Source organism: Neovison vison, chromosome 1 (genome assembly GCF_020171115.1).
Source record: "Neovison vison isolate M4711 chromosome 1, ASM_NN_V1, whole genome shotgun sequence".
Lineage (NCBI taxonomy): Eukaryota > Metazoa > Chordata > Mammalia > Carnivora > Mustelidae > Neogale > Neogale vison.
The window spans coordinates 44,282,155-44,306,713 of NC_058091.1; the positions used below are offsets into that span (position 1 = coordinate 44,282,155).

General features: G+C 46.9%; 1 protein-coding gene across 1 annotated transcript in view; it reads right to left on the bottom strand.

Moving 5' to 3' along the window:
- NT5E (5'-nucleotidase ecto) overlaps window positions 1-21,534 on the bottom strand; it is a 50,122-nt gene extending 28,588 nt beyond the window's left edge. Inside the window, exons 1-2 of the mRNA XM_044246206.1 lie at window positions 21,162-21,534; window positions 1,356-1,578 (exon numbers count right to left, since the gene is read on the bottom strand). Of these exons, the coding sequence (XP_044102141.1) occupies window positions 1,356-1,578; window positions 21,162-21,500 (562 nt within the window). The 5' untranslated portion in view covers window positions 21,501-21,534. The remainder of the gene's footprint in view (window positions 1-1,355; window positions 1,579-21,161) is intronic.
- Window positions 21,535-24,559: the final 3,025 nt, after the last annotated feature.

Here is a 24,559-nt window from a genome sequence, read left to right on the forward strand (position 1 = left end):
GTGACTCTCTTATGGCTTTTAATTACATTTGATCTTAAATGAATAAAAAAGAAAAACAGTGAGTAGAGATCATCAAGACACGTAATTATTCAATTATTCAACAAGTCCACATCTTTATCTAATGCTCCTCCACTGGCGTCTAGACTAAGTTATGAATGTTCACTGAGAGGAGCCCTAGACCTTGTCCTCCGGCTGCTCAGGCCAGTGCAGGAAGCCGACAGGAAGGGACAAGTGTAATATGTCGGAGGGATTTTCTGTGGGAGCTGGGGACACAGGGCAGGAGCATTCAGGGGGAGCAGGGCCACGCACAACAGCAACCAGGCCGTGTTGTCCCAGTCCTCCTGGCAATTAGCTTATTAGCCGTTAGGTGGCCCAGGTCACTCAGCCGCCCCCACACAGTCCTTTGTGCAGAAAAGCCCCAGGAAGCTGGAGAGGTGCATGGGTGGGGGGCGCTCTTAGCCCCAGGGGAGAGCAGGGGCTGCCGCACGCAGTAGGAGGGAGAGGACCACGGCCTGAGATTGTAGCTGGGGCAGCAGATGGGACCACACACTTCTTAGAAGCGCTCCACCGTGACCTCAACAACAGCTATAAATATATATACACCCACTATGTGAAATATCGCATATATAAGATATTTATATTAGGATATATATACCATCGGGCCTTTCAAGGATATGTATTCTTCAGAAAGCCAGATAGAATAAAGTCATTAGAAAGAAGAGAGAAATCATGAAAAGGGACAAAGGACAGTTAACGAAACATATAATGATCATATTAAAAAAGGAAATATAAGGTAAGTTGAGATAAAACCCTAGCTCTGGGCTCTCTGACCCCACAGGAAAAAGGGCCATGAGTTATGTTTCATTCTCCAGCAAATGACTGTGTAATGTTAACACTGGGTGTGAACAGCTTTCTTGCCCAATTTTGAATGCACTGCATTAAACAAAGATACTTCAGCAACGTTCACTGAAGGAAAGAGCAATGTCTTTAAGAAGTGATTTAGAATAACGTAGAGGGGGGTGCCTGGGTGGCTCAGTGGATTAAGCCGCTGCCTTCGGCTCGGGTCATGATCCCAGGGTCCTGGATCGAGCCCCGCATCGGGCTCTCTGCTCTGTGAGAAGCCTGCTCCCTCCTCTCTCTCTGCCTGCCAAATAAATAAATAAAATAAATCTTTAAAAAAAAAAAAGAATAACGTGGAGGCCACCAGACTGCTTTCATCAATGTTGTCCTAAGGACACTGCTCACCCAAGAGCCCGTGTTATTCCTGCTTTTACCCATGGCCCATAAAAATCATTCCAAGCTCTGATTTAATACATCTAGTTGCAACCAGTGAGTGCTATAAAAGTAGAAAATACCTGGATTGGAGAGAACAGGGGTTTCTTTTGAAGTATATCCAACAATCCCCACGACTTCATCACCAACAGGAAGAATTTTATACGGCGAATATAGTCCTGATATTTGAGATGCTAGCGGCCCCTTTGCTTTAATATTTGCACTCAGAATTGGAAATCTGGCTTCTTTGAGGAGTGGATCAATCAGTCCTTCTACGCCATTATCAAATTCATGATTTCCCAGTGCCTAGTAGAAAGGGAAAAGAGAACAAGAATTAGGTACACTGGAATTTCTGACAAATACGTACTGTAAAGAATAGGGCATCAGCTCAGTGGCTCCCAAACCTGATGGGGCTCTAGGAGCTGACCACGTGACCTCTGTCATCTTCAAGCCCAGAGATTTTACTCAGGGCCCCTGCAGTTGGACCCGTGGACACACAGAGCATCAGCTGCATTTGGGAATTGCTTCCCAGGTCCCGCACCACCTACCCAAGGTGGTGTTGATGCCTGGAGGGGTCGCCTAGAAAGCTGGCTACACATCCACCGTCCTGCCATCCCAGGTCTGGGGAAAGGTTGAGAATCTCATTTCCTCAGCTCTGCCCAGCATTTCCACGTTCTGTTTTCTCTCATAAACTCACATTTCAATCTGCCCACCCAACCCTTCCGACAGCCCACCTGCTGGGAGAACCATTAACATCAATAGGAGTTTAGCAAAAGGCGACTGGAAATGTATTGTCACTAGACCAGAGCCTCTCCTCCGGTCCCTGCCTCTCCTTGGTCATTCCTCCCTTATGCTCCCACAACTCTTTCTTCCCAAGGACTCTGTGGTCCCCTAATTCTTTGTGGAAAATGAAGATCCCCAAAGGCCAACAGGAGATGGCTTTCTCCACATTATATAGAGTGGCACAGGTCTCCTTCTTCGGGCAGCTCTGGGCTGCCCTGGGTTTCAGCAATTCCACATCCTAGGAAGATCAGGATGGTACAGTGTTGTGGGCCTGCTCTGAGCACAGGGCTTGGTGGGGGGTTGGCATGATTTAAAGGTGCCCTTGTTTCCCACTTTCTTTGCTCTCTCCCAGTCTACCCTGCTCCAGGAGGGGCTACTGGGTCTAAAACACTGCTTTGACATCTGGCAGATTCCCCCAGAGTAATACTCAAAAAACACAGCATTCCGGCGACCTCTCCTGAAAAATCTCCGTCCCTTTCTCTCCTGGCCTCCTAGCATCAGCTTATCTCTCCCAGGCACCTGCTTACCTGCTCTGGCAGGCTGTTCACTAACTTAGTGCTAAAACCAGTGAGCCTCAAACTTACTAAAAATCACACCTGATTGTTTTCACATCTGGGAGCAGACCTGGAAGTGCTGGCTGGTGACCCATCAACCGAGATTAGGGCCCCCCTGGATTCTCTCATGGGCCCCACTCCCTTCCGAGCATGTTCCACACCCTGCACGTGCAGCCTGTTTGTGGAGGCCTCGCCAGACTGTGTGCTCCCTGAGCCCCCGGGGCCCACTGCCTCCACCCTGCTGAGGGCTACGGCCCCTCCCCCACCACGCAGGCACCCCACGGGCATCTGTGCCCCAAAGAATAGTGCATCTCATTTCCTCATGCATATCTTTATACACACAAAGCAACACAATGTCTTCACCTTCACACACTTGTCTCCCTGATGAAACACAGAATCTGTGAATTCGCCTCTTCCCCCACCCTCTGAGTGTCCCCTCATTTTTACTTCTTCCTCTGAACTAGTGACTTCTGTCTTAAAGGCCCACCTAAGTCTTTTTTTTTTTTTTTAATTTATTTATTTGACACAGAGAGAGAGAGAGAGATCATAAGTAGGCAGAGAGGCAGGCAGAGAAAGGAGGAAGCAGGCTCCCTGCTGAGCAGAGAGCCCGACGCGGGGCTCCATCCCAGGACCCTGAGATCATGACCCGAGCCGAAGGCAGAGGCTTAACCCACTGAGCCACCCAGGCACCCCGGCCCACCTAAGTCTTAAAGGGTCTCCTGGTCTTTCCATCTTCTCTTTAGAATATCTTGCTTTCTTGCTGTGGTGAAATCGGTCTCCCTTATGAAATCAGAATGAGCTACCTTGCAGAACCATGGAGTCTTAAAAAGTGTATATTTCCCTCATTCTTCAGGGACGATTATCCAATGAGTCAGCCACTCTGCCATTTTTCGCAGCATGATGCTGCTGGCACTCTGCAACCCCTGGAGTTACCTATTTAATTTCCTTGTGACTTGTTTGCCATCCCTTCCCCTGGCTTGAGCTAACACCCTGAAAGTGATGACAGGGGTTCTCTTTTCCTGTCTCGGTGGGGAGAGGAGCCCTGCTCTGGGTGCTCACGACTGAGCACAGATCAGCTGAATGACCCCCTTCACATCCACATCTCCCACTTGGAAGTGAACATCTGCAGTCCTGACTTTCCTCCTGACCAATGGTCATGTGGACGCTTCCCTACAAGGATCCTACAAGCAACCACATTTACCATGCTTGAAGCCTCTTCCTCCGGGATCCGCCATTTTGGCCCAAGGTGGCACCATCTACCCAGTCAAGGAAGCCAGATACTCCAGAGCAGCTGAATGCCCACTCGCTAGCTCTCCCTCATCCCCCACAAGCATTCCACCTTTGCCTAAATGTGTTGTTTCATCCACCCCTTGCATGCATTCCTCTCCCGTTCCCTCCTGGACCGCTGCCACAGCCTCCTCACTGGCATTCAGCTAGCGTCATTCCCTTCTCTAAACATTCAACATAGTGCTGCCAGAAAAATCTTTCTAAAACGCGAAGTTTATCTGGCCAATCTCTACCATAAGGTCCTACAGCAACTCTCCACTGCTCGTGGGATAAAATTCAACATCCTGAGCTTCTTGAGCCATAAGGCTCTTGGAGATCTGGTCTTGCCTTCCTCTCTAGCCTTATTTCTGACTAAAATCTGACTTTAGTCTGCTAAGGTATGAGACAACCAGGCAGGGCTGTCTCCACCAATCATGAGCTCGACCAGACCACACTTACAAACCACAGCTTCCTCGGGAAGGGCAGTGAATAAAACAAAGGTTGTAATAAAAATGAAACAGCATTTACTAAGCACTTCCCACATGCCAGCATCATGCAAAGTGGTTTTGTTAAGAAAAACTGGTTTTAGAGAGGGAGACAAACCATAAGAGACTTAATCTCAGGAAACAAACTGAGCGTTGCTAGAGGGGAGGGAGGTGAGAGGGGTGGGTTGGGTGGGTGATGGACATTGGGGAGGGTATGTACTATGGTGAGTGTTGTGAATTGTGTACCAACCTGTACCCCTGGGGGCAAATAATACATTCTATATTAATTAAAAAAAAAAGAAAACCTGGTTTTGTGCTGTGAGATTGGCATTATTACTGTTATCATTTTAGAGATGAGAACAGATCTAGAGATATTGAATGAATTGTTCAAGGTCACACAATTAGTAAGTGGTAAAGGGGGGATCAGAACCACTTTCTGTTTGACTCCAACCTTCTTAACCTCTATGCTTGGATATGAAGAGCTTTGCATAAGGCCTAATTGATACGGAGCACTCAAAATAAAACCCAAAGTACCCACAGTTTTTATGCTCTCCCTCATCTTTGTGCCTTTTTATGTAACAGGCTAATGATGATTGGTTGATTGATTGGTTATACAGATAAATAAAACTGAGGAGAATAGAATAGAATAGAATAGGATTATTCCTTTTTTATACCATGACTTCACTTTCTATTCAATCAATGGCATTAATTCCTGAAGTCTGATGATCTTTCCAGAAGAGATACTTCCCAAGAACCCTTCATTGAGTTCCCTGAGTTAGACATACTTCCTCTGCTCTGATGGTCCCCTCTGCAGCCCCGCACCTGCCCACCCAGTCCCTCTGGTGCCCACCAAGCCCCTGGAGCAGAACAACGGTGCACCCCTGAATGAGCAGAAGAGTCTTTGACAAATTTCTTTCTTCTAGACAGAGCCCACCTTTCCTACAAAAATTCCTTTGCCAAAAATGCCTTTTTAAATTCTCATTTTCTTTATTTCCCCACCTTGACTCTTTCTGACTTGTTTTTCCTCCACTGCATTTACCACAACTTCATTATTCATGAGCTCTTTGGAAGAAGGAGTGCACCACCCACTTGTGTAGACCATGTTCCCTGCTGGCACGCAGCAGGTGCTTGAGAAATGCATTAAACAGGGGTGCTCAGTTGTTAAGCGTCTGCCTTTGGCTCAGGTTATGATCCCAGGGTCCTGGGATTGAGCCCTACATTGGGCTCTCTGCTCAGCGGGAGCCTGCTTCTCCCTCACCCACTCCCCCTCCCTCTATCACTGTGTCTCTCTCTGTCAAATAAATAAATAAATAAAATCTTAAAAAAAAAAAAAAGAAATGCATTAAATAAAATTTTTTTCCCCAATTTATTTATTTTCAGAAAAACAGTATTCATTATTTTTTCACCACACCCAGTGCTCCATGCAAGCTGTGCCCTCTATAATACCCACCACCTGGTACCCCAACCTCCCACCCCCCCGCCACTTCAAACCCCTCAGATTGTTTTTCAGAGTCCATAGTCTCTCATGGTTCATCTCCCCTTCCAATTTACCCCAAAGCACATATCCTCCCCAATGTCCATAACCCTACCCCCCTTCTCCCAACCCCCCTCCCCCCAGCAACCCACAGTTTGTTTCGTGAGATTAAATAAAAATTTTTAAAGTTTTTACTCTCACTCCAGTCAGTTAACATAGTGTTATATTAGTTTCAGGTGTCTGATATACATGGATTCTTATTCATTTTGATTATTTTTATTAACATGACAATACCTCAGAAGAGTCTGTCCAAGAGCACTCAGAGCAATGAAAGACGGACCATCTTTCCACGTTCCTTTACGTCTTACGGAGCATTTGTAGTACAGACATAAGAAAATTTATGCAAATTCATACTGTAGTATCATTCTGCCTTTTTGGGTGCGCTCTGAAAATTCCCATACCTTTCCTTATGCGTGCTTGTCCATTTTTTGCTGTTCTGCCGAAAGCTTCCCTCATGACTGTAATAACCAATCCGGATCTGACCTAACCTGTCACTTGCCATTAATGCTATAATCCTCACATCAGGGGAGAGTGTTTTTATTCTGATCTAAATCATATTCTTATGCTCTCTCCCTCTTTTTATTTTAGCTTTCCAAACATTTTGTTTCTCATATTGGGCTCATTCACTTACTAACCCTATTCAGTCACTGGTTCCAGACTTATGACAATCTTTGCATATTCACTATAAACACTAAAATTCACCAAATGCACTGTTCTGTAACTTAAGGCAGCCGAGTGTAGCAAAATGACCTTCTTCAGTATCTCCAACATCAAAAATCACAGCAATTTAATGTGAGCCTCTGGTCTAGCCATGGTGCCTCACCTGCACTGCTTTCTTAGTGCAGATGCCTCAAGCACTATTTAAAAAGACAAAAAGAAAAGAAAAAAAAAAAAAAACACTGCTGCTCTTCCATGAAAAAAATTTTCCTCACTTTCCATCTAGCCCAGCCCAGCATGTTCAACCACCTAAATTGCTGAATTGTTGCTGCCCTTTAAAGCTAAACACAAATGTAAGGACAGAAGGAGATCCGATTCTTCGGTGGTTCTTATTAAATAAATGCTTGTTAAATCAACTCTGAGGAATAGAGTCTGATTTGTTTAATACCTTTCTGCAAGTGTCTGTTAATATTTATATTTGATGTGGATATTGTCAAACTCTAGCCGTTGCTTTGGAGAAATGCTCTGTTGACTAAAGATAAAGCCCAGAGGTTTCCCAGTTCATGTGAAGCTGCCATGGAAGAATGAAGATATTCCAAGACTTCTGGCACCAAATTTCTTGTTGGATTATTAACAACACCCTGCAGTGAGGAGTGAAGGAAAGCTTGTGTCTACACAAGGAAATTAATTTTTCATGCTTGCCCTAAGGTAATAATTTTGTGCGGCATCTATTTATTTTTTTTTTAAAGATTTTATTTATTTATTTGACACACAGAGAGAGATCACAAGTAGGTGGAAAGGCAGTCAGAGAAAGAGGAGGAAGCAGGCTCCCCAATGAGCAGAGAGCCTGATGCAGGGCTCGATCCCAGAACCCTGAGATCATGACCTGAGCGGAAGGCAGAGACTTAATGCACTGAGCCACCCAGGTGCCCCAATTTATTGAGTTTTTTTTTTTTTTTTAAAGATTTTATTTATTTATTTGACAGAGAGAAATCACAAGTAATCGGAGAGGCAGGCAGAGAGAGAGAGAGGGAAGCAGGCTCCCTGCTGAGCAGAGAGCCCGATGTGGGACTCGATCCCAGGACCCTGAGACCATGACCTGAGCAGAAGGCAGCGGCTTAACCCACTGAGCCACCCAGGCGCCCCAATTTATTGAGTTTTAACAACAATAAAAATATACCTTCAGTGACTAACAAATGTTAGAGGCATGCTTTCAAAAAAAGAGGGAAACATCCTTTCTGACTCGTCTCTCCGTACCATGTTGCACATCTAGTGTGGCTGGAATCTGCTACTAAATTCAGCAGCCACACCGATAGACCACACTGTGCTCTGGGCCTGTGGGCCAACCCTCACATCTTTTCGTTCCCGAGGCTCTTCCTAGGAGGAGCTGCTATTGATTCATTTCCTCCTTCCACCTGTAAACAAATGTGTCCGTTGGTCTTGAGGCACTGGTCCTGAGCAAGTGGACAAGCAGAAGAAATAATAAGAACATGCCTCAGGCTGAGAGTGGGAGAGAAGAAGCCTTCCGATGTCGGAGTGGGTCCGCCTGAGCCCTGAAGCTGGGATCGTGGCATGGTCTGCAGACCCAAAAGTCGGTGGCTGTCAGACAGCCTTCTGTAAATGTCTTTCATTATCCCGTAATGTTTTGCTTTTATGGAGAAATCTTCCCTTTCTGATCTCTCCAGTTACAGCTGAGTGATCAAAGCAGTAGACAATACATACTATTAAATAATATGTATTAACCAACTCTCATCATTCATTTAAAATATCTCTGACACAGGAACAACATTTGGTAAATATATGCTGAGTATATGAACAAGTAAATAAAGAATTGATGGGTGGGGAGGAAAGAGCCAGAGAATTAATTCCCAAGGCCTTTCGCCCTGGGCTGGTTGCCACCACATCACCTAGAACTGTCCTAGCCTCTTCGTGTCTCTGCATGTCGCAATGGAAAAAGGTGTTACAAGATACAGGTGCGCCGACCTCTAGCACCAAACTGGTGCAGGCCTCTGTTTTGAAAGCCTCTCACGAATGTTCAGAGCAGCCACAGTAGTAGTGTGAGCAGGAAACTTGGCCATAAAAGGCAAGGAAGCTGCAAATCCCTGAGACCTGAGAAAGCCTCACGGGCTGAGAACCTATCCAGTGTCGCCTCACACAGAGCCCGCCTGCTCCACTGGGCTTCCTGTCCCAAAATAAATAAAGCTGTGGAGAGGCCACAGTGGCCCAGCTCTGGTGACCTCCTGGTCAGCATCCTGGGGCAGAATCTACCTGCAGCAGAATGTTTATCCAAATGTTTCCAGAAAATTTAGGTTTTTTTCCCTGAGATTTGGAATGACCCCTTCCCCTCTCCATCCCAGGCCTGCCCGGCTTGAAGCCAGATACTGACAATGTGTCTGCTGGGATGGGGCCCCTGGAGCAGATGCCTGGACCTCTCCGGTCTCTTGTTGCCTGAGGGTGGTTTGGGATCCCTCCCTTTGGCTCCCCAGTCCTCCCTATCTGCTGACCACTGGGGAGGCCCCCGCCCAGACCAACGGCCAGCAGACAAGGACACTTACCCCTAGTAAGCTTGTGAATGAGACACTTGTGAGGATGCATGCGGTCCCAGGTGTTGGAAAAGAGCTTCTACAACTCCCAAGAAAACACCCGGAGAAGCAGCAAACAACCTGGGCAGCCCTCCCTTGGCCCCCTGGGCCCCCCATCACGGCCAACCAGCCATGGAGTTGCTGCTTCCTCCTTCACCATCCCCCTGTCTTCTCCACCACACTCCCATTGGCCCCTCTGCTTTCTCCCACTGCTTCCTCACTTTTCGCCCAGACCTTTCTGGAGTCCTCCAGTTGGTCTCCTGGTCCCCAGGCTCACAAACCTCCTGCCCATTCCCCACAGGCCACCAGAATGCACTTCCAAAACTATGCCCTCGACTGCTTCTAGCTCCTGCACTGAGTTCCTCCGAGGCCTCCTGCTTCCCACTGAAATCACAGTCCTGGCTCTCCAGACACCACAGCAACCCCTCTGTGACCTCCCTGAGCTGTTTCACTTCTCCTGCCAAACTTCAGGGGCCCTCAGTTCCAGCGACACCGAAAGACCCATGTGGTGAAGAGTTTTGGACGCAGACCCACAGGACCTCCCTGTAAAGCTCCTTGCCTGACCTCCACTGTAGACGCCGGGTATCAGCCCCACTGGAATTGCATGTCTTTGACATCACTTGGCCTTGCTGTGGCCGTTGGCTCACATGTCTGTCTCCCAGAGGCAGGAGGGGCAGCCACTTCCGCTGTGTCCTTGCTGACACCAACCAACACCCGTCACCGGGGCCCAGAAACTGTTTACTGAAGGGTAAAACCACCACTCCAACCGGCTCCTTCTAGATAGGCTCCACCATACTCTGATTTGGTATGCGGGACATTAAAACTTTCCAAAGGTGGCAGGATTAAAAAATAAACCTTGGTAAACAGTTGAGCAATATCTTATGAAATGAAAGAAACCAAGCCGTTCGGAAGCAGGTGAAAAGGTTAGCCAACTGCCTCACCGATCCTACCAGTCCCTCTCTAACAATCGGTCTGCTCCTCTTCTTTCCATTTCACTAATATCATACTGGCCTTTGTAAATTGCAAATGAGACAGATTTTTAGAAAAAGTTTGTTGAACTGTTTTGTGTGTCGAGAACATTATTTAGATGTCGTGATGGCAGTTAGGGAGAAAACGGAATTTTTTAGAGTCTTTTCTCATTGGAAAACTGCTAAGGAGACCAACTATTTGGTCTATCCAAGGACATCCATATCTGAATTAGAACGGGAACATTTCAGAGCTTCAGCTTTGTTCACAGAAGATAAAAATTACCAGAGAAATTGACATAAGGAGATTTCAAGGAGTTTTTTTAAATACAAAAAATATGACAAAAAGAGGGGTTGATTGTTAAGACTCTCAGGCTACATGGCCAGGCCCTGTTCATGTATTGACTCATTTAATCTTCACAATTCTATTAGGTAGGTGCTACTATTTGTCCTTTTCAGAGATGGGAAACTGAGGCACAGGGCTCCAGCAATTAGCAAGGGCCAGAGCAGAGGCCTGAACAAGGGTAGGGAGGCTTAAGCATCCAGGGCCTTAACCACTCTGTCATTGTGCCCATAATGGAAATACCTGGAAGGGATGGATATCACTTGACTAGTTTCCTACAGGGTTGTAGAGTGCCAAGTAACAAGGGCTCAGTCCTTGTCCTCAGGAAGTTGTCAGGGCAGACAGGGGCAGGGCAAGACATGGGCACATTCATCCATGCATGCATACGTAAACCACATGGGGACCACAGGGAGGGACATGTGAGACAGCCCACCAAAGACGCAGGCACACACTGCCCAATAAGGACCACAGGGCTTCACAGTGTGATCCTCCCCTCCTTGACGCCGGTCAGGAGAGGCTCCCAAGCAGATGACATCAACTGTATCAACAGATGAGGCAATGAAAACACAAGGGTTGAGGCACTCAGATGTTCCAAGTGAAGACAAGAAGCTGAAGCATGAATATACCAGAAAAAGGAAAGAAATAATTGATTTAAGATATGCAGGAAAATGATTTGTTCTAATCCGCAGAAATCAATTGCAGTGTCGAAAAGCCATTTGTCGGAAATCCGCGGCATAGATTTAGCGAGTCACCGGCACAGTGGCTCATCCCACTAAGGCCTGGGGCTTGCAGCACACTCCATGGTGGGAGGGTTACAGGGAGAGCCCGACCGCGTCCACAATGGGGCTTAGTTGCCAGTCATTCAGGGACACTCAACAACCACCTTAAGAAGGGGTGCTTACAAATTAGGTTTGGTTGAGAGGACCCATTTCTGGAGTTGTGGACCATTTCTGGGGTGGGTTTTGCTCCCTCTGACCCCATAGTTGTGGGGCATGGCAGGAGAATGTGGCCTGGCAGGAGAATGTGGCCTCTGACTGAGTGACAAAAAAGATCCGGGGCTCAAGACAGCTCACATGCACTTCAGTGTTTGTTGAAAGAATGAATGAACAAATACTGAACAGACAGCATTTCACATCAGATAGAAAAAGTTACAACTCTCTGTGCAAAATACATATAACAATATTACATGTAGAATCACAGGCTTGCCTAACTGGGCTCCATGCAGGTTGAACTGTATCTCTGAGGGACTAGAGAGCTACAACCAATGTGTGGTTTATGTATGGAATCAATTATTCAAGGAAGGGAAAAGAAGTGTCAAGAGAATTTTCAAATTCTAGGTATGTGGTTGAAGGAAATCGACACGGAAGGAGTTCATGCAGGATTCAGATGTATTTGTGGGTGACCTACAGAGAGCTGCTGGCTTAATGTGTGATTTGTTTTGTTTTGTTTTTTTTTGTTTTTTGTTTTCCCTCCAATTTTTAGTTAAGGAAATGCAAATGCCAGAACAAGGACAGGATGAGCTAAGAACCCTCTTTTGCTTCCTCCCCTGGTGCCTGGGGCTGGCCTTACGCAGCCCAGCTCTGGTGTGGAACTCACTCAGGAAGAGAGGAAGTAGAAAGGCCATAACCACAGCCACAGGATGGGGTGGGGGCCATTGACATCACTGAGGCTTAGGGATCCACAGCTACCAGACCGTCAAAACTTCTGACGTCTAGTTGTTTTTGCTACTGACTTTCCTTGCCCTGAAAAAAAAAAAAAAATACCATTGCCTTCAATATACCTCTTTTAAGCTTCACCAAACTAACATTGCTAAATTGTCTTCCTCAAACCTGGGCTTGTTATTGAAGATAAAGTAATTCTGAGAGTTTCTTTGATGTGAGAGACTTTGAAAGTCTCTGAATGGATGGTGACTTCTCTTGGCTCAGGATTAATTTTCTGGGGAAAAGAGGAAACATCCCCACTATGCATTTGGGCATAGAAGACACATTTATGGGCTTGACGTTGTGTCTTCTGCAGACCAGATCTTTGGTTCTTGAATTCCCATGATCAGGTGTTAGAATTTCAGTCATTTATGCTTTGCTTATCCCCATCCTTCACAGGTCTTGCCCAGACTCTCTATGTGGTCAAGAAGGGCTCAACCGGGGTGCCTAGGTGGCTCAGTGGATTAACCCTTTCCTTTGGCTCAGGTCATGATCTCAGGGTCCTGGGATCGAGCCCCAAATTGGGCTCTCTGCTTGGCCGGGAGCCTGCTTCCCCTTCTTTCTCAGCCTGCCTCTATACCTACTTGTGATCTCTCTTCTGTATCAAATAAATAAACAAAATCTTAAAAAAAAAAAGATATGGGTATATTTTGCATTATGGAGACATTATGGATGTGGGGACTTGAGTTCATGTACTATATCCCTTGGTAAAGAATGCTTTAAAAATGTTTTTGGGGGTGCCTGGGTGGCTCAGTGGGTTAAAGCCTCTGCCTTTGGCTCAGGTCATTATCTCAGGGTCCTGGGATTGAGCCCAGCATCGGGCTCTCTGCTCATCAGGGAGCCTGCTTCCCACCTACCCATCCCCTTGCCCCTCTGCCCACTTGTGATCTCTGTCTGTCAAATAAATAAAATCTTAAAAAAATATATAAAAAGAAAGTGCTCAACCGGGCACTGCCTTCTATCCACCAGATAGCAGGTTTCTCCCTCACTGGTCAGATTCACTTGGCCCAGCACTTAGGAGGGAGCCTGGCATGTGTAGTGCTTAGTGAATCTTTGTGGACTGAATGATTAAATGGGCCATAAAGACAACAGGCTTGAAACTGGGCTCATCCTCCTACCATTCCTTAGGCCATCATCTTCTATTATAAGTACAGTAAGGCTCCATCCACATCCTGGGAACCTCTTTATCTGGAAACAGGGAAGGTACCCAGAAGAAGACCCAAGGAAATCTCTCTGCAAGAATTCACTGTCATGACCATAACTGTGAGGGAGACATAAGAGAGTTGTCAAGCAAACTTAGACTTGGGTGTAAAATTAAGTTCTGGGGCAAACCAAGTCATCCTGGCAGATTTGAAGGAAGACAGAGGGCAGGGCAAAGCCTGAGCTGCTGGGTGACATGCAACACGCCACCCCGTCCCGATCCCCCTTCCTACAGATGAGGAATCCCCTCCCCAAACTCACATAGCTATCGAGCAGGAGGAGGCAAGCAGGAAAACCCCGGAGTCATGGTGTCCTGGCCAAATCTCTTTCCACTGCCCCTGTCTGCCACAGGTCCGCAGGGTCCAGTCCTGTCTAGTAATTTCAGAGGAGCCTTCAGACTGCATTTCTGTGCTGCGAATAGCAGGTTTCAGCTGTCAGGGGGTAAGGGTAAGTAGAAGACTCCGTGCTCCTGGGTGGTAGTGGCAAACTCTGCTGACTCTCCCGGTGTACCTGGCTTGAACCCTCTTAGTCATCTTTTGATTGCACCCTCTCCTGAGTCATCCCTGTCCCCAGAAGGTGAGCAGGGCCAGCACTTCCTAATGCTTTACTGTGAGCTGGCCCTGTGCCAAGCATTTCCCAGGAACTACGGTGTCCTTTTGGCCCCATAACAACCTCTGTGGTGAAGGCTGTCATCACACCCAGCTTATACCTGTAGACATGGAGCCCGCGAGGAGATTAAATAACCTGCTTTCGGTCCATGGATTTTAAGTGAAAGGGAGGGGGCCTGATCCCAGGCAGTCACTCCAGAGGTCATCCTCTTAGCCCCAGGCTCCACTGCCGATCCGATGAAACCGTCCCATGGACTCAGCCTTTCTTTCCCTATCACCATAGGTCAGGGACCATCTCACCCTAGACCGCTGCCCGCCTCTTCACCATCCTCTTCTCGGGGGTCTTCTGCCTGTCACCCATTTCTGCTCATCCTCCCAAACTGTGATTTTCTTATGTCACTGAGAGGTTTTTTTTCTCACACCAACCAATTCTCCAGATCTCTGGGGTTACCAACTGGCTGTTCCACAATGATCCCCTCCACAGGTTTGATCATTTGCTAGAATGACTCACAGAACTCAGGAAAGTGCCTTAGTTACTATTACTGGTATATTATAAAGGCGACGACTCAGGGACAGCCAAGCAGCAGACCTGCGTAGGGCAAGGTATGCAGGGGGCTGAGGGGTGGTAGAGCTCCCGTGCCCTCTCTGGGCACACCGCCCTGCCAGTACCCCAGTGTGTTCACCAAACCAAAGGCCATCTGAACCCCATCATTCAAGGTTTTTTTTTTATCACGTACACATAGTTGATTAAATCGTGGGCAATTGCCGATTAATTCAATCTCCAGCCACTCTCCCCTCCCAGGAGATTGAGGGGAGGCAGAAAGTTCCAATCCTCTAGCTGTGGATTGGATTTTATGACTCCAATCCTCCTTCTGAGGCTATCTAGTGGTCCTCAGCCATCAGTCATCTCATTAGCATACAAAAGACTCTCACCACTCAGGAAATTCCATGGGTTTGGGGAGCTGTGTGCCAGGAACTGGGAATAAAGACAAAATAACTATTTTTTTTTTAATTATACCACAGTCGCCCTCTACTCAGAAACCTCTAGTGCCTCTCCATACCCCGACCTGTGACAACAGAGGAGAGCCCAGACTTTTCAGGATGGCCTTTCAGCCATATACAACCTCATCTCTCATGGCTCCTGTCACCTCAGCTCTGGTCCAGGCTGGTCCAAAACCTTGCAGATTCCTGCCTCCGTACCTCTGCCCCATCCTCTTGCCCCTTCTCTCAATCAAAATATTCCACTGAACTGAATTTGGATCAAAACATTTCTTAGGATGATTTGTTTAGAAATGTGTGGAACCCCAGAGATGAGCTGGTTCGAAACTCTTATTGCATAGGTGAGGAACTGGTGATCCAGAGAGGGGAATGGCATAGCCCCAGATTACAGATTCATTATCTCTCAAAATGCAGAGAGAACAGTACTGATCTCTGAATTTCTGGTGATGAGTACTGAGGGTGATAAGCTTCAAAAAGAAACATTTATGTAAACTATCAAAAGCACACATCACAAGGCAAAAAACCCAAAAAACAAAAAAGCAAATTTGATTATACCAAATGAAGGATTTTTATTCAGTGAAAGACACTGTGGATTGAGTTCATAGACATACATAATCAGAAGATATTCACAATGTCTAAAAACTGCTCACAGATCAATATCTAGAACTCCTGAAAATCACAAAAACTAGAGTAAACCTAATTATTTATTTTTAAAAGATTTATGTATTTATTTTGGAGTGAGAGTGCACACACATGTGTGAATGGGGGAGGGGCAGAAGGGAAGGGGACACTCTACTGAGTGGGGAGCCCTAGCTGGGGCTCTATCTCCCAATCAGGAGATCATGGCCTGAGCCAAAACCAAGAGTCTGGGTCTTAACTGACTGAGCCACCCAGGCATCCCTCTTTTATTTATTTAGAGAGTGAGAGCAGGCATGTGGGTGGGGGAGGGGCAGAGGGTGAGAGAATCTCCAGCAGACTCCCTGTTGAGCACAGAGCTGGTTGAGGGGGGCCTCTGTCCCAGGACCCTGAGATCACGATCTGAGCAGAAACCAAGAGTTGGACATGTAAGTGACAGAGCCACCCAGGTGCCCCAAACCTACTTTTTTAAAAAAAGCAAAGGATGTGAACATGCAATTAGGGAAAAGGAAACTCAAAAAGTAAATATGCCGAAGTCCCCAGTTAATAGAAAAACACAAGATCAAATAATGAGATGACATTTCTTCTGGGAAGTGGGATAATGCTGCAGGATAGGGGAGAGGATCAGGGGCTCCACATCCGTGTGGGTGGGGAGACTGGGGAGAACAGAGCACTCCAGTCACTCGGGCAGTCCTTGTTCAAAGTAGGGATATGCATCCCTGTGGCCAGCAATTCCACCCTTGGCTATAGATCCCAAAAGAAGCCCTCCCAGGAAGGAACTACAGGAAGCTATTCAGAGAAGCTTGTCCTAAACCATCACTGGAGAAGAGGACAGTAAAATCTGTGGAGTCTTTGGGCAGCACTATGCAGGATATAAACACGGAGCAGACAAGCAGAATCAAGGGCGCCTGGGTGGCTCAGTTGGTTAAGCGACTGCCTTCAGCTCAGGTCATGATCCCGGAGTCCTGGGATCGAGTCCCGCATCGGGCTCCCAGCTCCACGGTGAATCTGCTTCTCCCTCTGACCTTCTCCCCTCTCATGCCCTCTCTCACTCTCTCTCTCAAATAAATAAATAAAATCTTAAAAAAAAAAAACCAAACAACAGAATCAAACCTATAAATACAGAGAATAAGCTAACGGTTGCCAGAGGGACAGGGTGTGGAATTGGGCAAAACGGGTGAAGGGGAGTGGGAAATACAGGCCTCCAGTTGCTTTATGAAGAAGCTGCGGGAATAAAAACATGAGTACAGTCAGTGTTACTCTAAGTGTTGTTTGGCTGTACGGTGACACACAGTAGCTACACTTGTGGTGCACACAGCAGAACACAGAATCTTGTCCAATCACATTGTTGCACATGTGAAACTAATGTAACATTTTTGTTAACTAGGTTAAAAAAAAAAAAAAAACCACAACAACAAGCAGCTGAGGACAAAAGAAACAGAATGATCTGGGCAATAGAAGGAGTTACATAATTTAAGAACATAAGACCCTTCCCTGTGATAAAAGTTCTGCAAGGACAAGCAGAAACAGGAACATCAAACAGAGCCGTTGCTCACGCAGCAGGGGGGGACTGTTGAGTAAAGGCGATTTGATTAGCGGTCCCCTGGGAGAGTTATGACAGTCACAGTCCCCACCCTGCCCCGGGGGCTCAGGCACCAAGGAATAGTTTCCTGGGACTGAGGCTGTGGTCTTACGGACAACAAGCGGGCTCAGGGGACCAGGGCCCGCTACAGAGGAGGCGGCCCTACTCCCGGAGGCTGTCTTCCTCCCAGTGCATCTGCATGGTGGGAATCCCACCTCCTGAGACAAATCTCTTCGACTGTGTGCTCTCAAGGGTTTTCACAAATCCACTCCATGAGTAAACACTAAGAATAGTTTACACAATGGGGCTTAGAAATGATGTTGGGGGTCCCGGGGGGTGGGGGTAGAGTAGGGCAGGCAGTTGGAATCAGATAAACTGACTGTAAAACCCAAACCTTTCCTTCCTCACGCCTTCTTTTTATTCCTCCCCCCAACCCCACGCCAGGGCACCCAGAACTAACCTTTCCTGGGCACGTCCTATGATCCAGCAGGGCGCTAGGGATTTTTATTTTTTATTTTTTTTTTATTTTCAGCGTAACAGTATTCATTGTTTTTGCACCACACCCAGTGCGCCATACAATCTGTGCCCTCACTAATACCCACCACCTGGTACCCCAACCTCCCACCCCTGCCCCTTCAAACCCCTCAGATTGTTTTTCAGAGTCCATAGTCTCTCATGGTTCACCTCCCCTTCCAATTTCCCTCAACTCCCTTCTCCTCTCCATCTCCCCTTGTCCTCCATGCTATTTATTATGCTCCACAAATAAGTGAAGCCATATGATAATTGACTCTCTCTGCTTGACTTATTTCACTCAGCATAATCTCTTCCAGTCCCATCCATGTTGCTACAAAAGTTGGGTCTTTGTCCTTTCTGATGGAAGCATAATACTCCATAGTGTATATGGACCACATCTTCCTAATCCATGCGTCCGTTGAAGGGCATCTTGGTTCTTTCCACAGTTTGGCGACCGTGGCCATTGCTGCTATATACATTGGGGTACAGATGGCCCTTCTTTTCATGACATCTGTATCTTTGGGGTAAATACCCAGGAGTGCAATTGCAGGGTCATAGGGAAGTTCTATTTTTAATTTCTTGAGGAATCTTCACACTGTTCTTCAAAGTGGCTGCACCAACTTGTATTCCCACCAACAGTGTAAGAGGGTTCCCCTTTCTCCACATCCCCTCCAACACATGTTGTTTCCTGTCTTGCTAATTTTGGCCTTAGGGATTTTTACATTTGTTATGCACTGCTCACAAAAATCCTACACAGCGAGGGTAGGGGTTATCCCTCTCCTTTCCCAGTTAGGGAACAGGAAGCTTGGAGAAAGGAACCCAGGAACCCAGCCCAGCTCACACTGTGAGTGCCGTGCTCCTCACGCCTCGGGGGACACTCATCCTTCAACCCAGACAGTTCCACCAACAAGCGGCTTCTGAAGCTCTCCCTCCAGAATTTCCTGCCTGGCAGCTGGGTCTAGGGGCCTCCGGGCCGGCCCGGGGGCCTCCAGAGGCGTCAAAACTACTCCAGCAGCGCTCACTGGGACACACAGGTCTAGAAAGTCTATACCACCTCTGAGGCTAGAAAGTCTACACCACCTTTGAGGCTCCTGCTCCAGGGACCTCCAGGGATGAAGCTAGATTAGAGTAGCTTCTCTTTGTGCTCTATACAACCTTGAGTCCTTAGATGTGGCTCCTCTAACCAAGCCCAGTTTCTAGAGAACTGGTGAGGCCCCTCGACAACTGTTTTCCACCCAAACCAGACTCACCAGCTTCCTGGAATTGAAGATGTGGTGAGTGAGTGGGTGGAATGGGCTAACACTTAGAGCAGAACAGCAATAAACTCCCTGGGAGGAGTATAACATAAGCAAAATGACAATGAAAAATCTCCGAAAAACAAGAATACGGCAGAGCTTCATCACACGCTAAAGCATAACAGGAGTACATTCTACGCAGGTCAAATCATGCTTGTCAAACCCCAGAATGGCACAGGTGCTGAGATACTATCAGGAACGTGGCCATCAGACTTTCCGTCTTTACCTCCTGTCAACATTATATTGCAATCTATTTTTTCCTCAGGTCCCAGCCCAATTATCTTGAGTGAAACTTGAAAGAAAATTATTCCATCCAACAAAAAGCATTCTAAATACTTCCCACTGACGCGCTGTAACTTGCAGCAAATTGTTTCAGCCTCACCCAGAGTCCTATCACAAAGATCTGATTGGATGATTACCATCACGGGCTCAATCCGACTTAAATAGGAAAACATGAGGACTAGGGAAAATGAGGAATTCTCTCTCTCTCTCTCTCTCTCTTTTTCATCAAAAGGAGTTAACATAGCTGTGCAGAAAAGGGTATCACAAAGAGAAATTTTAAGAGTGGTAATTTATATGTGAAATCAAAACAAACTCACATGATGTTTATTTTACCCTTCTGGGAGGAAATGGAGATGTAAACTAGTAATAATTCAATTCAGTAAATATTTGTTCTGACATTACTCCACACAAAGCATCAGGCAAGTTGGACTATGGAGATAGCAATGATAAGAGACCGTACAGGGTTCTTGAGACCCCGCCCCCCACTCTTCTGTGGAGTCCAGACAGATGCTGATGAGACCCCCCCACCCCCACCCCGCAGCCATGGACTCAGAGGTGTAGGGATCTGCTTGAATCCCTGTGCTTTCAGTGTCTCTGATAACCCACAAACTACTATCAGAATGGAGAGGAACTCCCTCTGCCCATCTCTCATCTCTCCAGGATGAGTCTTTTTGTTGGTGGAAAAAACCAAACAGCTCTACCTTATCATCCTTTCCTGTCCCCCTTTCTCCAGGCTTCCAGGGAAAAAAAATGACCTCTGTGCTGTTTTCATACCAAGTGTATTGCTAACCCTCTGTATCTCAGCCTGGACCACACCTCTCCTTCTCTTCCTTCTGGACCCTTGCTCTCTTCTTCCTCTTCTAAAGCCCTTAAGATTTCTTGTCCCCTGTTTCTCCACAGAAGCCCTTTACTCTACGATTTTACGCTGGGTTAAAGTTGGGTGGTGGTTTGATGAGAAAAACAAACCATATATATGCTTTGGTCATATTTATTAGTGCATACCCCCTCTCTGCTCATTTTCTAGAGCAAATAAGGCATTGCCTTTCCCAGAGCCTTTGGGAGCTTGGACTTAAACTCCCGCATGTATTTCAAGGGCTTCATCCCTTCAGTTAGATTCTCTAAATCCGTGCTGCCAAATTGATTTTATAAAAATCCTTTGAAATCCTAGGGTTTCTGCATTTTCATTCTCTCCGGATGTTTCTTTTCTTCCTTTTTAAAAACCTGTAGAGTAGTATCTGGTAATGATAACTAACATTTACCGAAGCCATGCTATGCACCAGGAAACCCCCTGAGGTAGATACGTTATCCCCATTTTATAGAGGATGGCACCTAGGCACAGAGAGACTAAATAACTCGCGCACAGAAGAGAGCTCTACCCCAAGCTTGGGAGCGTTACATCTAAGGAATCTGGAATCCTTTCTTTTCTTTCCTTTCCTTTTTTTTTTTTTTTTTTGGCGGGGGTGCAGAAAGTTGACTTTGTTAAAGAACAGAGACGGACCCGTGGGAAGATCCGTCCTTACCGTGTCTCTCTTTTGGAACGGGTGACCAGCACACTCTACTCAACCTCTTTGACCCTGGGTTTTCCCTCCACTAAACCCGAAATAAAGCATTCTGCTTCGGTCCCTGGTCCTGGGTAATTGCCAACGCTCCCACGTACGCCCGCTGACGCCCTCGGAGGTAGGGATGAGTCCGTCTCCTCCAAACGAATCATCCAAGGGACTTCTCTGTCTGCATCTACCTGGCACGCCGGCCAGCGTCCCGCTTTCTTCCCGCATCGCCCTGAACCCCGTCCCAGGCGGGCCACCCGGTGCCACACGGTAGGCTGCTCCTCCGCGCCGGTTTCCCTCTCGGTTCGGGACTCCTACCCCCGGGCTCGACAGCCGCCCCGGCCAGCCGTCCTCTTACCATGGCATCGTAGCGCAGGGCGTTCATGAAGTGCGCCACCTCGGCGCCCTTGTACACGGTGAACCAGATGGTGCCCTGGTACTGGTCGCCGGCGTCGAGCAGCAGCACGTGCGGCTCCGTACGGCGGATCTGCTGCACCTTGGTGAAGAGCCGCGCCACGCCGCCCACGCAGCGGGTCGCATTGACGCACTTGCTCGAGTCCTCGCTGGTCTGCTCCAGCCGGCTGTGCACGTCGTTGGTGTGCAGGATGGTGAGCTCCCAGGCGCCGGCCGCCGGCCACAGCAGCGCGCCCAGCGCGAGGAGCCGCAGCGCTGGGACTCGTGCGGCTCCGGGACCCATGGCTGCGGCGTGAGAAGGGCGAGCGTGCAGGCGGGTCGGGCGAGCGGCGGCGAGTGGCGGCGGGCGCGGCGGGAGCGGGAGCTAGGCGCCCGGGCCGGCGGGGCGGGGCGCGCCGGGGGCCGGCCTCTTTCAGGCGGGAGGCCGGCCCCACAGCCGGGCGCACGCCCGCGCGGTCACCCGATCCGACCCTGGCACCGGGGGCGGCCCCGGGCGCGCCGGGGCTGGCGGCTGGCCCCCGCTGGCGGCAGCAACAGTGGAGAGGTTGTTCCCGGCGGGGAGCGGGCACTGGCCACGGTGCCGGGGAGCCCGCCACCGCACAGCTGGAGGGCTTGCGCTTTCCCGGGGACGCGGGAGGTGCCGGAGGGGCCACCCCGCGTCTTGGCCCTCGCTATTTCTAGCCTACGTTGAGGCGCGAGTTTTTCCCGAAAGGAAGGCACGGTTTGTGTTGGGCTTGGGGTGGCGCGAGCTCGTTCCCTTGAAAGAGCGAAAGCTGGAGAAGAGGGGAAGGAAAAGATGGAAGAGGCGAGGGGGGGAGAGAGAGGAGTGCAGAGAGGCAGGAGAGAGGAGTGCTTTGCTTTTTTGGGCCGTGGAAGCCAAACACGGACTGTGAGACGTGGCTGACCGCTGTCTTTCCAGTTGGAGAACGTACCAAGTCCACGTTGTTTAGACGTCGAACCTTGGAATTTAAGAACATTCCAATCCAGTCCCGCGTTTGTTCGCAATGGAAGTCTCAGCGATGAACCGGCGTTGGGACGGGGACAGCTCTTGGAAGCTAAAACGGACCATGGGAGTAAAAGCAGCAGCTATGTGGACGTGATGCTGCCTTCTGTCGCTTTTTTAAGGCATTTTTTTCCTCCCTGTCCTTGCGCCCTCTTTTTCTGTAGGCTTAGTATTTTAAGGATGTGAAGTGTGTATGTGTGTGTGTACCCTAAGGCAAAGCTTTGGGCAAGGAAAGCAATAATAGGAATGCAGTCAATAAAACATCGTTATATAGAATTTAAAATTGCAGAATTTCCCTGTGTTTAACCAACTGATTCCTGAGGGCAATCAACAGTCCAGTGCTTTGGGAAGAGAAGGAGAAGGGAATTCGTTTGGAGGTCCTATTAGGTGACCACTGATTTATGCTTTGCAGAACAGCATATATAGTCCTCACACTTCCCCAAATGCATCAAATCAGTACCTTTTTTTTTTTTAAGCTTTTGGTATAAGATATATATATACATATATGTATATATATATATATATACACACAAAACCTGAAAATTACCTATCTTAACCATTTTTAAGTGTACAGTTTAGTAGCCTTAAGCACATTCACATTGTTGGGCAACCATCCCCACGATCTATCTGCAGAACTTTTTCATCTTGCCAAAGGAAATTCTCTGGCCATTAAAGAATAACTCCTATTCGGAAGTTATTCTTCCTATTCCTCCCCCAGCCCTTGGCAATGATCATTCTTCTCTGTCTTTCTGAATCCCAGTACTCTAGGTATCTCGTGTCAGTGAATCAGACAATATTTGTCCTTTTGTGGCTGACTTGTATTTTATTTGCATAAGGTCCTTTTAAGATTCATCTATGTTGCAGCATGTGTCAGAATTTCCTTCTTTCTAAAGGCTGAATAATACTCCATTTATACCACATCTTGTTTATCTGTTCATACCTCAATGAACACTGATTTGTTTCCACCTTTTGGCTATTGTGAATAATGTTGCCATCAACATGATACAAATATCTGTTGTATCTCACTGTATAAATACCTGTTTTGATCTCTGATTTCCATTCTTTGGGAAGATTCCCAAAAGTGGAATGGCTGGACCATATGGAGTTCTATGTTTAATTTCTTGAGGAAATGCCATACTTCCTTCTCTAATGGCTGCACCATTTTATATTCCCAGAAGCAATGCACAAGAGTTCCATTTTCTCCACATCCTTACCAACACCAATCTTCTGCTTTTTGATAATAGCCGTGCTAAGAGGTTTGAAGTAGTATCTCACTGTGATTTGATTTGCATTTCCCTAATGATTAATGATGTTGAGCATCTTTTCATGTGCTTATTGGCTATTTCTGTATCTTATGGAGAAATGTCTATTCAAGTCCTATGATCTACCCATGCTTTAACAGGATTACTTGGCTTTTGTTATTGTTGCTGAGTTGTAGGAGTCTATATATTCCAGATATTAATCCCTTATCAGATATACATATATATTTTGCACATATTTTCTCTCATTCCATGGGTTACCTTTTCATTTTGTTGAGACTGCTTCTTGATGGACAAACATATATTTTGATAAAGTCTGATTTTTCTGTTTTTTCCTTTGTTGCCTGTGTTTGTAGTGTCATATTTGAAAAAAAAACATTGCCATAGTTGATGTCATGAAGCTTTTCCCCTATGTTTTTTTCTAAGAGTTTTATTGTTTTTGTTTTTAGGTTTAGGTCTTTGATCCATTTTATACCCAATATATAATATATACATGGAGAAAGAGGTTGAGGGGAGAGGGAGAGAGAAAAAGAGATTTATCATAAGGTATTGGTTCACTTGATTACAAATGCTGAGTAGTCCCCCAGTTTGGTACCTGCTCTGGAGACTCATGAAAACTGGTAGCGTAGTTTGAAGGCCTGAGTGCCAGAGAGCTGATGGATTTACCTTGATTTTAAAGACTATTATTTTGTTTCATTCTGTACTGATAGATGCAGTTATTATGGAGTGCAAAATTTGGGGCATGGCAAGCATTTGGATTTCTGCATTAAAACCCAAATAGCTAAAACCTATGCAAATATGATATAACCTAGGACTTTAATTGCAATAAAATGAAATGGGAAAAGATGGTGTGTTTTAGGAAATAGTTCTGGCAGGACTTAGTTAATCTTAGAATTATATGAGTGTATAAAAAGTTTCCTCTTGAATATTCTGGGAAAGGTTCAGTTTCCAATCAGTGGCTTTTCTTTTTCCTTTTCATCTTCTCTGGTTATATAACATAATATTTTAAGTTGGTTGTGTGGAATTTGAATTTTTAGTATATTAAAGTAGTAGATATTTGTGTTTATCCAATGACATCTG